Source organism: Etheostoma cragini, chromosome 17, assembly GCF_013103735.1.
Source record: "Etheostoma cragini isolate CJK2018 chromosome 17, CSU_Ecrag_1.0, whole genome shotgun sequence".
Lineage (NCBI taxonomy): Eukaryota > Metazoa > Chordata > Actinopteri > Perciformes > Percidae > Etheostoma > Etheostoma cragini.
In genome coordinates, this window is record NC_048423.1 from 1955267 (window position 1) to 1970624 (window position 15358).

General features: G+C 41.0%; 1 protein-coding gene across 1 annotated transcript; it reads right to left on the minus strand.

The window, feature by feature from the left end:
• Positions 1-2035: 2035 nt before the first annotated feature.
• Positions 2036-15347, minus strand: LOC117960303 (cytochrome P450 26C1). The gene is made up of 7 exons (XM_034898127.1): positions 15187-15347; positions 13662-14015; positions 10131-10355; positions 7903-8178; positions 6241-6399; positions 5001-5396; positions 2036-3152 (listed from the first exon to the last, which is right to left on the minus strand). The coding sequence occupies exons 2-7, from the start codon at positions 13866-13868 to the stop codon at positions 2811-2813; spliced, it is 1605 nt and encodes a 534-aa protein (XP_034754018.1). The 5' UTR covers positions 13869-14015; positions 15187-15347; the 3' UTR covers positions 2036-2810.
• Between the last annotated feature and the right edge of the window lie 11 nt (positions 15348-15358).

The following is a 15358-nucleotide window of genomic DNA, read 5'->3' on the forward strand; positions in this document are numbered from 1 at the left end:
GCATAAACAGGATAAATATATACAGACTCCTTAAAGCGGAGAAAGTGCTATCTCCTTCCACGAATCCACCCATACGTACGATTTCACAGCGCGTCTATTAGGCTTCAAAACCAAGACAGAAACAGTCCTAAAATTAGACCAATAATAACAATAATACAAATAATAATAATAATGATGTTACTCTCTATATATGCTGCTCTAAACAATTGAAGATCTCTATGTTCTAGCTGGGAAACAGAATCGACAGTCCTTTACAATACAGGTTAGTGTCTATCTATTCTTAATTACAGCAAATATTGTTACAGACAGAGTAAAAGTACAAAAAAAAGTATACATCTGCAGTTTAAATACAGCTTATTCATAATGCTACTTCATTTGATACACACATAATAGCACTTTTATACTGGTTATATTTATCATTCCTGTTCAAAAAATAGAACAGTTTGAATGTATTTTGACCATTTTGTGATGTTTTAGTGGTGGAGATCATTGCTTAACATCACGACTAAGCCATCTGGATGAGTCCAGTCTCTCCTGTCTCCAACGTGGGTCTGGAACGTTTTCCCAAAGGTTGCAGACCTTTTTCCCAATGCAGATCACTTCAAATCTGACTGTAATCTGGTTCTAATGAGAGCTGTCACATTAGGATTCAACTGATTATTATGATTTCCACAGAGAAGGCAGGCTTGCCCACAGGCTGTTTAGAAAGGTAAGACCAGGTGATGAGTAGGGTTGGGTATGGTCTGGGTTTTTTCCAAAACTGGTGCAAAAACGGTAAAAAAGCAAGTACATGAAACGACAATCGCCGACATTGAAGATGCCATATAGTCAAAATGTAATGTTTTACTAAAAATGTAAAAACTTGCGGCCGGAGTGGGTCAGTGGGTGGAGCAGGCGCGCACACATAGGTCCAGGGTTCAAGTATGACCTGTAACAATTTCCTGCATGTCTTCTCTCTTTAGCTACCCTTTCTTACCTAGCTGTCCTGTCCATTAAAGGTGGAAAAGCCCAAAAATAATATAATTTTTTTTTTTTATGTAATAACTTAAAAACGTAAATTGCTGGTAAAAATACAAAAACAACCACTGAATGGGAAAAGGGTCTTTTCCAATAACTTTGATCGCACCTTTGAGGCTTACTAGTTTCAAGTAAACACACCCTTGACTATTGAACGTGCTGGTGTTGGAATCCTCTCCATTTAACTTTGTCTATTTCAGCTACCAGCTAACGCTAGGCTAACGCCAGGCTAATGTTACCTGCTGCCAAGTGTAGTGTTAACTTGCGTCACGTTCAGCGATGCTGACGTCTGTTTTGGAGCATCAGAGAGCAGCGCGGGCGTTAAAGGGACACCAAAATGTGGCGACGAAATCGGCATTGCCATTCCGTCAGGTAGATCCCGATGGTTAAGGCACCGGTTCGGTATTAGTACGGGGGGTTCGGTAGTGATGGCCAAATGAAGCTTTGTGAACCTGTGTCTTTATTTTCTGAGCCCACTAGATGGCGCTCTCTGTTCAACAAAGTGTTGAGAATCCACTGAATTGCAACGCCTTAGGCCTTTCTCTTAACCCTCGTGTTGTCCTCATGTTTTCCTATATCAGTGTTCTTTTAGCTACCCAAAATAACATGATTGATTCCACACAAAAATCTTTGGCAAGTACACATCTCTACTTTCATTAATTTGGTTGGTGTCTTATTCAATTTTGTAGCATTTGAATAAAAAAACTAAGTGGTTTTGAAATATTGAGTAAAAGTTTGAAATGTTCCAGTCTTTGATTATCCATCAGCATACTTTCTTTTAATCTTAGTCTAAATAATTTCTGCTTTCATACCTCAAACATTGAGTATAATTTCCTATAAGTTACGTACAGTGGGAAAAAAGCATCAAAAGTGTTGAAAAATGGGACAAAATCATAAGAAAAAGTTTAAAAAAAAAGCCTCAACAAAAGTGTTGGTTTTCAATTTTGACAGGGTTTCTATCATCCCATCTAGTGGGGCTAGGAAAATAAAGACACTGGTTCACGAAGCTTCATTTGGCCATCACTAGGTTTTGGCACCCAACCCTAGTAATAGGATGTTAAACAAGAAACAAGAAAAGAACACAAAACACAGTCATTGAAGGTGATTTCCCCACTTCTGTCGCTGGACTGCAAGATTGAAAGAGAAATCTGACCGTGAATCTTAAAGGTTTTGTAAATGTAAGTAGATTTAAATACTCATGAATCACATCAGCATGCATAGACCTTGGATATGTACTTACACATTGATGTAAAAGCTTCTAAGATGTACAAACTATAAAAGTGGATTTTAAAATGCTGAATCTTTGTCCCTGGGTTTCATCAGACTTGGAACAAAGCTGGCTTCATAGAAAGTCTTTCTATTCTGTCATACAGTGGATGTGTTGTATGTCTTCAGGTAAGACAAATGGGCCTAAAGTCTTTTAATGAGGCACTGACATGTTGGTTTTTTAGCTCCCAATAGAACCATTTGCCGTTGTAACTTAAGCATGCAGTCTATTCAGCAAGGCAAACCCTGACTTTCTGTAAAAGAAAGAATATATATATGGAAGATTAAAGAAGAATAATGCTGCTTTTTGCACTGCAACTCTTTTACGAGTTATTCATGTACAAGAATAACTTAGAAAATGCATTTAAATAATTGCTGGGAAACGATACGCTGCAGAACAGAACCCATTATTCGTGTCCATGGAAAGGATCACGGCGCCTAAACTGTGCCCTCAGGCCCCGTGTGTTGCTTGTGCCTCCTTTCCTGGGCTTAGAGAGTTTTTTTCCAGAAGCACGTTGAAAGTTAAATTACTTACGCAAGTTAGCAAAATGCACGTGCAGCCCGTTTACCGGGTGCACTATCGGCACTGTCTGCATCTTGGGGAAGTTCTCCGTGGCCAGAGTCCATTTGCAAGTCCCGATCAGCTCCACAGCCAGAGTCTTTAGGATGATCTGTGCCAGTTCTTTCCCTACGCAGCTCCGCACGCCGCCGCCGAACGGCACGTAGCTGAACCGAGCCGACCGACTCTCCTCCCGGTCTGGGCCGAACCGGTCTGGATCAAACAGCTCCGGGCTCTGGAAGACCGCTGCAGTCTCATGGGTGTCCCGGATGCTGTACATTACACTCCAGCCTTTGGGGATCTGGTAGCCCTGAGAAATGAAGACAGAAATCAATAAATAAGGACATGAAGGTGATATTTAACAAGTTTTTGGGGGCATTTTTATGTATTCGAACCTGCACTCTTTAGAAACTCTTCAGGTTTCTTAAAGTCTTTCTGACCCTCAAGATACATGTAAATGGCAGGACTGTTCTATGAAATAGTTAAATTACATTAATGCTTGCACGTTTGTTTACAGTCAAGGTTCACTGGAAAATAAACTTACTTTATGAGTCAATCGTTAAACTTTTATTTTTGACAGAAGTTAAAAAAAAGACTGGACAATGAACACTGTCGACTCTGCAATATATCCCATGTGCCATTATCACATCTGTGCATAATTTTCATTTGTGCAACTTTCATAGTGTAATTTTACTTATTCATGTGCAATTATTGTATAACAGTTTGCTATATTTGACTTATGTGCATTGCCCTTTTACAATACTTTTATACTACCAGTATTGATTTATGCCGCAGGAGACTTTATAGGGCTTTGTTTTTATTTTACTGTAAGAACGGTTCTTCTTTGTGTGCTACTTGTATATGCTACTTGTAAACTCATATATCCCTGCTCTTGTCTTTGCTGTTGCAAACCGCAATTTCCCCACTGTGGGACAAATAAAGGTTTTACATCTTATCTTAAGGGAATTCTCATGGGTGGTTTTCAACTTCATGTATCCGTACCTCCATCTATTGATCCAGGCCTCTTTACAACCTAATCCCAATTATTTAGGACGCTTTAGGAAGATGCACTTGAATGAACAGGCATAATGATATTTTTGGCAATTATCTCTCAGCTACAGGGGCTTAAACCCTGCAAAGAGGTGCATAAAAGGTGGCATGTGCACTACAATTGTACCCTATTTTGAGAATTTCTTTTAGACTTCAATTGTCCTTATTTAAATTAACACAGCAAATTGGGGGCACTGAGGCCAGGGAAGGGGCACGTAAAGACCATGGATGAGGCCATGACGGGGCAGCAAAGGCCACACAACTCTGTATGTGAATATTTTTGGTTGTTTAAGCGCAGTCAGGCATGTAGCACGACAAATGGAATTAAACAGAATATAGTTGAAGCTGGTTTTAGTTTCATTTCTCCTGCATAAAGAGCCTGAGCATCATTTTCTGTTGGGAATAAACCAGCTTTTACTCACTCATAACCTCATTTATGATTATCAGGCTGCTGATTCTGGACAAGGAGGAGCTGGTCAACAGTTTTGAAAAAAAGGGCCAAAAACGTAAGAAAAAGTTAACAACATCGATAAATTGCGTCCAGAAAGTGGTTGGTTTTCAATTTTTACGGGAAGACAACACAAGGGTTAAACAGCTGCTGCATTGCAGCCTGATCTACTATTGTTACTGTGAGTTTAAAATATGGTCTTTGTCTAACCTGTGAAAAAGCATAGATTCAAATTCCTTTGTATCTAGGGAAAATATATAACGTCCATTGTCCATTCATGCCAGATAAAAAGAAACCTCCCTCACACTAAGGGCATACATACACTGTAAATATTGGCTGCGGAATCTCCAGTTATTTCCTTTAGATCACAGTAGTCTAAGTATTACAGTTAAAATCAAAGCATACTGTAAAAAAATCACATACAGCCACTATAGTGTTGTAAATAGTGAACTACTGTATTTTCACTCTTTAATCCTATGTTGTGTTTGTTTTGTATTTTACAATGAATACATAAAATACTGTAAATGGAAGTACAGTACCGTTAGTGTAAAAAGAATTCACAGTAACTTGCTAGACAGATGTTGCCAATAAGTTACTGTACATTTTACGTTACATTTATTACAGTGTGATGTTATATTCCTACCAGAGACTTAAACTTACGTCTAATTCAAATGTCTGCAGGGCTGTCCGGTAACCCCCCGAGACTGGCGGCAGGAAGCGGAGAACCTCTTTGACAACACAGTCGACGTAGCGGAGCTGGCTCAGCTTGTCCAGGCTCAGGTACGGCACGTGAGACTGGGAATGTGGGATACCATCGCTGTGATTTTGACAGCCGCCGTTCAGAAGGCAGGTTGTCTCGGTGTCCTCCTCTTTTTCCATGGCGACAGCCGGCAGCGGGCTGGGACCGCTGGGGGATTCGCAGCCGAGGCCCTCGGCCTCCAGCTCGACCCTGGCCCTCTCCACCACCTCAGGGTGGCGAAGAAGCTGAAGAATTAGCGATGTGGAGGCGCTGGCTGTGGTGGAGTGAGCAGCGAAGATCAACTCTACCGCCGTTTCCTGCCAGGCAGGACGTGGACAGATGGAATAAGAGATGGGTTAACCCTCATGTTGTCCTCAGGTCAAATTGACCCATGTTCTCTTCTTTTTATTCCCCAAAATAACATGATTGAGTCCACACAACAACGCTCTTTGAAAAGTACAAATCTCTACTTTCATTAATTTTGGGGTGTTTTATTCAATTTAAGCATTTGAAAAACAAATCAAAGGGGTTTTGAAATAGTATTGAGAATAAGTAGAGAGAATAATATTCCAGTCTGTGATTATCCATCAACATCCATTCCTTTAATTTTGGTCTAAATAATTCCTAATTTCTGCTTTTCCAACTCAAACATTAGGTATAATTTCCTATGTTTCCTAAATGATTTTTATTGACTATAAATTCCAAACTGTAAAACTAAAGTTAATAAGTTAGTGTTACATATGTTGAAAACATTAAAAACAAAAGTGACCAACGTTGAAAAATAAGTGTCAAATGTGTTGAAAAAAGGGACAAAACATAAAAAGTTAAAAACGTTGATTTTCAATTTGGACCGGAAGACAACACAAGGGTTAAAATAATGGATGCTAGAGGAATTGATCTTTGTGTGATCTAATATTGATTTATAACCTACATCACGGATGTAAAAGAAAAACATACTTTATACAGACTTTTTGTTTTAATTATTAATGTTAAACTTAATCTGCTGCATTGTCAGACATATTTGAGGGTTGCTTCTTACCTGTACAATTATCCTGTATTTAAATTTCCCAATTGACATTTTGATTCAGGTGTGTGATAACAAATAAACGTGTAGTTGAGACATATTGAGTCTGAGTCATATTGTGGGCTTCTCTCTGGTACCTTGAGCTCCTGGATGCTGAGCTGATGGCCATGCTCTTTGGAGCTCAACAGTATGTAGTCGAATACGTCGTGGTATTCTTCCTCTGTGTGCTGCCGCGCCATCTTTTCCTCGATGATTTTCTCCATGTTGGCGTGCAAGATTTCCCTGGCTTTTATCCCCTGGACAGAGAACAACACCAAAATGTTACTACCGAGCCCCAATTGGATACTTGTGTTTGCCTATATAAAACAGAGTTGCACGCTGTGTTTTAGCTTACAAAAAAGTCCATAAAGAATCTAAAGGATTTATTTGGCTTAAGACATTTTCACTTAATACAGCTAGCATTTCTGAAAAACTCACATATGAAATCAAGTTACTCGCAAGTTTAGATTCTGCCTCATATTTTGCTCAGCTGACAAATGATAGGAGTACTTTACTGTAACCCCTGTATTGTAACCCCTGTACTGTAACCCCTTACTGTAACCCCTTTACTGTAACCCCTGTACTGTAACCCCTTACTGTAACCCCTTTACTGTAACCCCTGTACTGTAACCCCTGTACTGTAACCCCTGTACTGTAACCCCTTTACTGTAACCCTTGTAGTAACCCCTGTACTGTAACTCCTGTAGTAAGCCCTGTACTATAACCCTTGATTTCTACCGACTGCGGATCGGCTCCATGCTCCGTCATCCGTCAACACCCACCAGGTACGAATTTGTTGCGGAACGGCTGCGGCCATGACTGAAAGCTGAAGTCACGAGGACCCACGAGATCTCGCAAATTCACGTATGATCGAGCGATGTAACAGGATGTAGTTTCTATAAACGCAACTACAAAACCTCTGACCTGTTGACTTCAGGCCTGTCTCCGCCCATTATGACAATTTCAAGGTGTTTCGCAGGGAGATATGATCCGCTGTGAGTACGGTGTATTATGTTTCGAAAATTAACCAATTGTTTTATTGTGTTTCTCCTGTGTGCTGAACTGCTGCGGGGGCTCTCCGGCATCCGGCACAAACAGAAGCTCTGCGTATTTTATCCGGAGGGCCGCGGATCGCCGGAGCTGGGACGGAGTCGGGACGCAGCCAAACTCCGATTGGACAGATGTCTAGTTAGCTGTCTGGATGTACCCAGCAGAGATCTGAGGACCAGGTAACCATTGTCCTCAGAAACCATTTGCAGGTTAGAGCAACGACACAGAGACAGAGGACGGAAAAAGACATCAGCGAAAATACATGCACCTGGAGGAACTTCCTGCGGCAAGGGACCAATCCCAGAAGTGGATAAGTCAGGATATAGACTACATTTTAGATAACAACTCAGTGATTACACGAAAATTCTTTATTGTAAAAAAGATGAATACATTTTCCAGATTTCACTTTTCCTATTTAAAGATCCCCTAATTATGTGATAGGTGCAGTTTTAGGGTTAGCAGGATATCTCAAAAACTAGTCTTGAGTGACAGAGGATTGGTTGCTTTGATTGTTTGGGGCTAATTCAGGATTCTTTTGTAGACACTCAGATTTCCACGTTTCCTGTTTGAATTGTAAAGCAGTCTTTAAGTGTTTTAAAAAGCCCTACATAGCTAAAATATAAAATTAATGTAATGTGTTAAAATAGTGTCTAAAGATGAACAAACAGAAGTTTCAGTGGGGTTGCACTGGTTTCTTCTCGCTCTCTCACCTTGCGTAGCCCACTGAGCGGAGCGTCCATGGGGAGCGAGAAGAGGTTGTTCATCAGCTGCTCGAAGATCTGGGCCAGGTACACGGTGCGCTCCTCCTCCATCTGGAGACCCAGCAGGACTCTGATGGCGATGCGAAACGTCAGGGCCTTGGCGGCGCCGTAAACGTCAATGGCGCCAGGCTCCGAGCACCACTTGTTGATTTCACACTTGACAACGTCCTGCAGCCGGGGCAGGTAGGACTCCAGAGCCCCCCGGCTAAACACCTTAGCCAGGATCTTGAAAGGGTTACGGAAACAAAAGGGAGAGGCGTCATAAAAAGTTATAACCGTGTACACGACAGTCAACACCTTTCAGCAAAGGGGAGGACAGGGTGGGGTTGGGGTTAGGACTGGATGAAGGGAAGAGGAAAGATGTAGAAGATATAGGACAGAAGACAGGACAGGGCCATGCAGATAAGATGGGGGGAATGCAAAACTGAGAAAGAAGGTCTCAGTTGACCAACACTCTTGTAATTTACACTGTTGTAGTTTTTGTTCCTGTTTTTCATTTACTCCACACAATCTCTGTATATCTTTATCTGTATCAATATTTTTCAATTACAAGTACTTACCTTTTCAATATTATTTATTGTCACAATTCATTATCATTTATATTATAGTTACTTACTGTTGCTGTACTATTTAATTACATATTCAATTTCATTTTAACGTCACTTAGCTTACACTGCAATATTTTTTTTCTGGACTATGGCAACCTCACATTACAATAACTTTTATTTAATGCCACATTCATTCAATACCTTTTGCTCATTGTCTGTTGTTTGCCTGTTTGTTAGTGTGTTTACTTGTATGTTTTCTTGTTTTTTCCTGTAGGAAACTCCTGCTTCTGTAATAAGGGAATTTCCCCACTGTGGGATGAATAAAGTATTATCTAATCTAATCTTATTTAGGGTTGGGGTTGAACTGAGTTTAAATGCACAATTTCAAATCTTGTGTGCTCATAAGTTTTGGTGAAATCGGTCATTGAGCATGAACAAGCATGAGAAAATGACTAATAGACTAACAAATTTCTCCGCTAACTAACACTTAAACAGGGTTTTGTCAACTACTGGATCAACAGATCTGTAAAACTCAGTTTTCCCTCAAAACAATCACGCAAAAGCAGCACTTTTAATCTTGTGGTTGCCAGAGATATGCTCAGAGGTTTCCTGGAAACTTCATTCCCCAAGAAAGTAAACTGAATGAAAGAGAAAAGAAGTCTTTCATTCATTCATTCATTCAGAAAAATGCTCAAACGGGAAAAGTATGAAGGGAATTTTTTTCAGTTCAAAGTCAGTTTACTGTTGATTTGTTTTGTCATTTCAGTTCAATAAATGCAACATCTTTTAAAAGGTCAATGAGTAATCATGTCGTATAATCTTGATTTCAATATTGACCAAACTAATCATGATTCTTTTCCAGAATCAAGTCACCCTATTCTTTGGGTAAAAAAAGACATGATACTGAATAGGAGATTGCATTGGATATGTCGTATTTCAGCATTTCCAAGATTTATTTTAACCCTTGTGTTGTCCTCGGGTCAAAATTGACCCATTTTCCTATATCAATGTTCTTTTTAATTCGTGTTTTTAAGTTTTGAAAAACTTAAGAAAAAGTTAAAAAACATCGATAAAAAGCATCAACAAAAGTGTTAATTTTCAATTTTGACAGGAGGACAACACAAGTTAATGATTAACTCAATTATCTTTATCATTTTCACTATCATTTAACCATACTTTAGTTTTATATAGGTAAAGGTAGGGCAGTATTATCAATATTACATTGATATTGATATATGATGTAGATATCGTCTCCAATCTTCCAGGGTAGGAACGAAAACTGACCAGTAGATTGAAAGCTTTGCCTTGTCTTAAATCTTGGATATTGTGAAATATTGTTATTATTATAAATGTGAATTATAAATGGTCTCTTACTGATTTTACAGCCAGCATTCCAGCAAAGTGATCTCATTATCTGAACTTAGCAGACTGACCCAGCTGTTTTATTATTTGCCTTTACCCATTAGTCATTATATTCACATTATTGATGATTATTCATCAGAACTGTCATTGTGTTAATGTTTTGTTAAAGCAGCAATAGTCAACGCTACAACATCTTCATGGATGTATTTGGTCAAATACGTCCTGCACATGGCCCAGCCCTAGGTTAAAGTATTCCAGCTTTCTTACTTTTCTCTTCCTCTTGTGCAGGTCTCCGATGGAGTTGACCAGGGTGTTGGGTCCTAGGATGATGCGGGTGCTCTGGGGCCACTGGGTGCACACCAGGGTGTGCTCGCCCAGCAGGATCTTGCGGATGTTTTCTGCACCCGTCACCCGGATGACAGGTTTCCCAAGGAGATGGGTCTTAAACACATTGCCGTGCCGCTCTCTGCGCGAGATGTGGAAGTTGGAACCCTGTGAGATGAAGTTTAGATTACAAGTTTGTCACATTTTAGTGACAAGTCTCGCCCAGACCATCCACACAGTGAGGAGCGGATGAGGGTCTGGCTAATCCACACAGCATTCTGGGATGGGACAAAAGCGTGCTCTGGTTAATTAGCATTTCTTTAACCCAATCACAATCGTCTTTGGCAACGCTAAGCTCTGCACGGAGATGCTACAACACAGTTCTGCAACAGAAACTCTAATTGGACTGATAGTCTAGCTAGCTGTCTGGATTTACCCTGCAGGGATCTGAGGACCAGGTAACCATAGTTCTATGTACATAGTCTCATGTCTGCAGTCACCATGACGACAGGTGACTAAAAGGCGACAAACCCGTGACAAAGAAGACTTAAATGCGACCAAAAGGAGACATAAAAGCAACCAAGAAGCTACGAAAAGGCGGTAAAAGGGCAACACCGTTTCTACCAATGTTTTGTAACCCTGGTCGTGCAACAGAAAACTCCGATTGGACAGATAGTCTAGCTAGCTGTCTGGATTTACCCTGCAGAGATCTGAGGACCAGGTAGTCATAGTCCTATGTCTGCAGTCACCATGACAACAGGTGACTAAAATGGAACAGAAAGGTGACAAAAGCGGTGACGAAAAGTGAAAAAAGGTGACGAAAAGTGACTAAACGTAACAAATGGGTGATGAAAAGGTGACAAATAGGCCACAAAAAGGAGAGTAAAAGGAAACGTAAAAGCAACTAAGAGGCTACGAAAAGGCAATAAAAATATGTTTAAAAGGTTGTAAAAAGACGGAAAAAAGGTGATAAACAGTCTACGACGTTTCTACCAATGTTATTTAACCCTGGTCGTGCAAAAGGAAACTCAGATTGGACAGATAGCCTAGCTAGCTGTCTGGATTCACCCTGCAGAGATCTGAGGACCAGGTAACCATAGTCCTCTGTCCATAGTCCTATGTCTGCAATCACCAGGACGACAGGTGAATAAAAGGGACTAAAATGCGACGAATGGATGATGAAAAGGTGACAAAGAATCAACAAAAAGGCGACCAAAAGGAGATGTAAATGTGACTAAAAGGAGATGTTAAAGCGACTAAGAGGCTAAAAAAGGCCTTAAAAATGTGTTAAAAATGTGGTAAACAGGCTACAACGTTTCTACCAATGTTATGTAACCCTGTCGTGCAAAAGAAAACTCCGATTGGACAGATAGTCTAGTTAGCTGTCTGTATTTACCCTGCAGAGACCTGAGGACCAGGTAACCATCGTCCTCGGAAGTCAGCCGCAGGTTAGAATACCAACACAGAGACAGAGGACGGGAAAAAACATCAGCGAAAATACATGCAACCGGCAGAATCTCCTGCGGCAAGGGAGCAATCCCGGTTGTGGAAAAGTCAGGATATAGACTATATTTTAGATAACAACTCAGTGATGAAAACAATATTCTTTATTGGAAAAAATATTTAATACATTTCCAGATTTTCCGTTAGTATTCAAAAATACACCAATTATGTGTTTGGTGTAGTTTTAGGGTTAGCAGGATATCTCAAAAACTAGTTTTAAGTGACAGAGGATCGGTTGCTTTGATTGTTTGGGGCAAATTCAGTATTTTTTTTGTAGACACTCAGATTTCCATGTTTCCTGTTTGAAGTATAAAGCAATATGAGGGGCTGAAGACAATACTGTCAGAGTTGCAAAACACTCAACCCACAGAGTGACGCTCACAGCTCGTTTTCAGATACCTTGCCTTTAAACGAGCTGTCAGGACTTCCTGTACGGTTGTGATGTCATAACTATACTATATATACTGTATATATAAAGTGATGGCACTGCAGTGCCATTACAGTCATTTCCCCGGCTGCAATGAAGGTACATAGACACCAAGTGTGCAGAGACGGAAAACCTTGAAACACTGAATAATCAGAGCAGACTGGGCTTTTTCAGGAGCGGGCTTTAAAGAAAGGCGCTAAAATGAAGCGTTTCAGACAGAAGGGGAATACAGAATATATTCATTCATACATAAATTAATTTATTGAACATTAAAGAATGGAAACATGTGTAAGTAAAAACCCAAATTACAAGTATGTGACGTGGGACCTTTAAATGATTTTGATGATTGTGGGGCAGATGTGAGGAGGTTGCAGCGGTGTTGATGGCATTACCATGCTCTCCCAGGAGATTGTTTTCCCCACTGATGGCTATGTTCACTATTTTACAAGCCATGCATTGGAGATAAAAGAATGCCTAAAAAGTTATTCATTATTTGGGAAAATCATTACAAACAACTCATCCTCTAGAGCCGACATCCTGTTTTTTATCTATCTTTTCTCCACCTGGCTTCATTATTCTGAAACCAGAACACAACAAATAGTAAGGATGATTCATTTTCACTCCTACTTCCTAAAAAGAGGCAAAATTGGTTTGATGTTACTATTTCTAAGTTAAATAAACATATAATGTATGTTCTTGCTTCATTGATTTGCCAATCCAGTCAGAAGGTCTGAGGGGAAAGACACAAAGCTGAAGGTATCCTTTTTTAAAAACCTGGAAGATTAGGGGCTTTTGAGACAACATTCAAGGCTGGAGCCCCAGAAGACGCCCCCCCCCCCTTGCTCCACCCCTGGTCTTTTGGGGTTTTTTGCAACCTGAACTACCTACTTTATTACTCACTAACTTACTGAAATGACAAAAAATAGTTTCTTATTATTTTCACGGTTGTATGTTGGGATGTTAGGATGTCCACATACTTCTCCCCTTCTACCTCTGCTTTGGTGGTAAAAGGTGAGAAATCAGAAACAGAAGAGGGGGGGGGGGGGACACAAGAAATCCCAGAACGTGTGCTGTAACGAGGCACTGTGACTGTGGAGCGGAGCGATAGAGAGATGAAGGCATGAGAGAGTGCATTCCTCACTGTAGAAGAGACAGACAGACTAAGAGAGAGAGAGAGAAAGAGGAGGACGAATTGAACAGAAAACGTCTGTTTTTCCTCCGCAAGAAGGAATTACGCACCGAGCATCAAGTCCGCACATGTCGCATTAACAACAGAACTCACTGCACAAGAATCTGCGGAGCTTTCCCAAGCTTCCCAAGAGCTTCCACATACATCACCTTAAATCTGATCATTATTCCACCCATCAGCCCCCCAGGCTTTATCTGTAAATGTTAAAGAATCATGAGATAGAAAGCCATGTACGTGATGAACATGAATAAAGAGCTACTCACAAACGCAGACGCGCAGGAGACTAAAAACTATATTTTAGCACGCTTGTAAAAATTGGAAACTACACACCAGCCCCAAACGTGTCAACTCTCACCTGAAAAAGCCAGTGAAAAGTCTCTCCGATTAGTGGCCAGCCCATGGAGCCCTTCGGCAGCGGCAAGCTGCTCTCTTTGTCCCGGGTCAGGCTCCAGCGGAGGCTCCACAGCTGTCGGGTCAGCGCCAGCAACAAGAGCGCGGATAGGACCGAGGTGAGCGCGGTGGTCAGGGCCGACAGGACCCCGAACTGTGGCAGGGGTAACATCTCCAACGAGAGGGTCCGCTTTCCAGCATCCACCTCACTCTGTGCGTAAAAGGCGCTTCTGTTGCGTTCAAAACTCGTCAGTGCGTAATTCTTCCCCTCCGTCCAGTTTCTTTTCCTTGTTTCCTTTTCCTTTCCCCCAGGTAAACTCTGTCCAGATTAAAGAAAAAACGGTGTGTTAGTTCAGCCTCAGCTCCACGAGATACAAAGCTGAGGGGGGAAATGGGGGAGAAAAACGCATCTCTGGAGACACGCAGCCAATGGCCGAGAGCCGTAATAAGCTGTTATTACAGCCAGTAAGAGGATAATAATAACAGTAATCAGCCTCCTGAATGATTCAGAAATATGCAATGATGATGATATGTCGTCCCCTCTGGAATGATTTTATCCTAATCAACCAAATCAGAAGAAGTCATAATTTCAATGAAAAACAAACTCAAAATGTTGTTTCTTTTAACGCGTAATCATTTCAAAATATAATGAAAACAAGCGGATGCTCACTCATTTCACCATGCGTGATGAAATAACTATGTTTAATATAAAATATATACCATAAATACATAAAGAGTTGTCTTTGACGCGCGTAATCAGACCGAATGGATGCGCGTCCACGGACTCGTACTGCTGAACTCCAAGAGTTAGCACTACAGAGCAAGGTGCATTAAATACACAGGCATTTCATCGCACTTCAATTATAACACTGATTCTTAACACGTATTGCCCGTAGCAAGTCACGTGTGTCCTTCCTTTACGTCCTGGGATGCTTCGTTGAGATTATCATTATCATTATTTTTATGGTTTCATATTGATTTAATATTGATTTTTGAATCTCTGTTACATGTGTGTGCTGTGAAGCAACAGATTGTAGCATGCCTAAAACAGATTTATCTCTATTTTCTTCATATTTAACTCTAGATTATCTGAGAGGAAACTCCCCTCCATTCGGCCGCTGCTTCCAAAATGAGGAGTAGCTGTCAACTATTCCAAATAGTTTTACAGGTTTACATGCGCCGGCTTGTCTATTAGGTTGTGCGCCTTTATAGGTACAGTTCAGGGGACTCAGCCCCCCGCCGGGCAGGCCCGAGGTTTATGGAGCAGTGGCAATAAATCATGTTTTTTTAAGAAAGAGAAAGAAGAAAAGGGGGATTTGAATACAGTAGGCTGCTATGAAGCGGATTAACAGCTCTGATACAGTTAAACAGAGGGGAGAGGAGGCGGCTTGGAAACGGAGAGGATGAAGAAAAAGTTCAACAAATGACTCACTTGTGTCCCCAGTAGGATCCAAAAAGGATGTGTTTCAGTCTGTAAGGTGCAGGTTTACCTTGAACAGGTCTGTTGTCAGTGGAGAGATAAATCCGTGCGCTTTGAAACAGTTTGTCCTTCTCGCCTTCTCTGCCCGAACCCCGGCGACTGCTCCTCCACAGCGAGCCGGCTGCGGGGGGGGGGGTGTTTTATAGAAAATGCTGCACGGCGTGATCCACCTTCAGCCGATG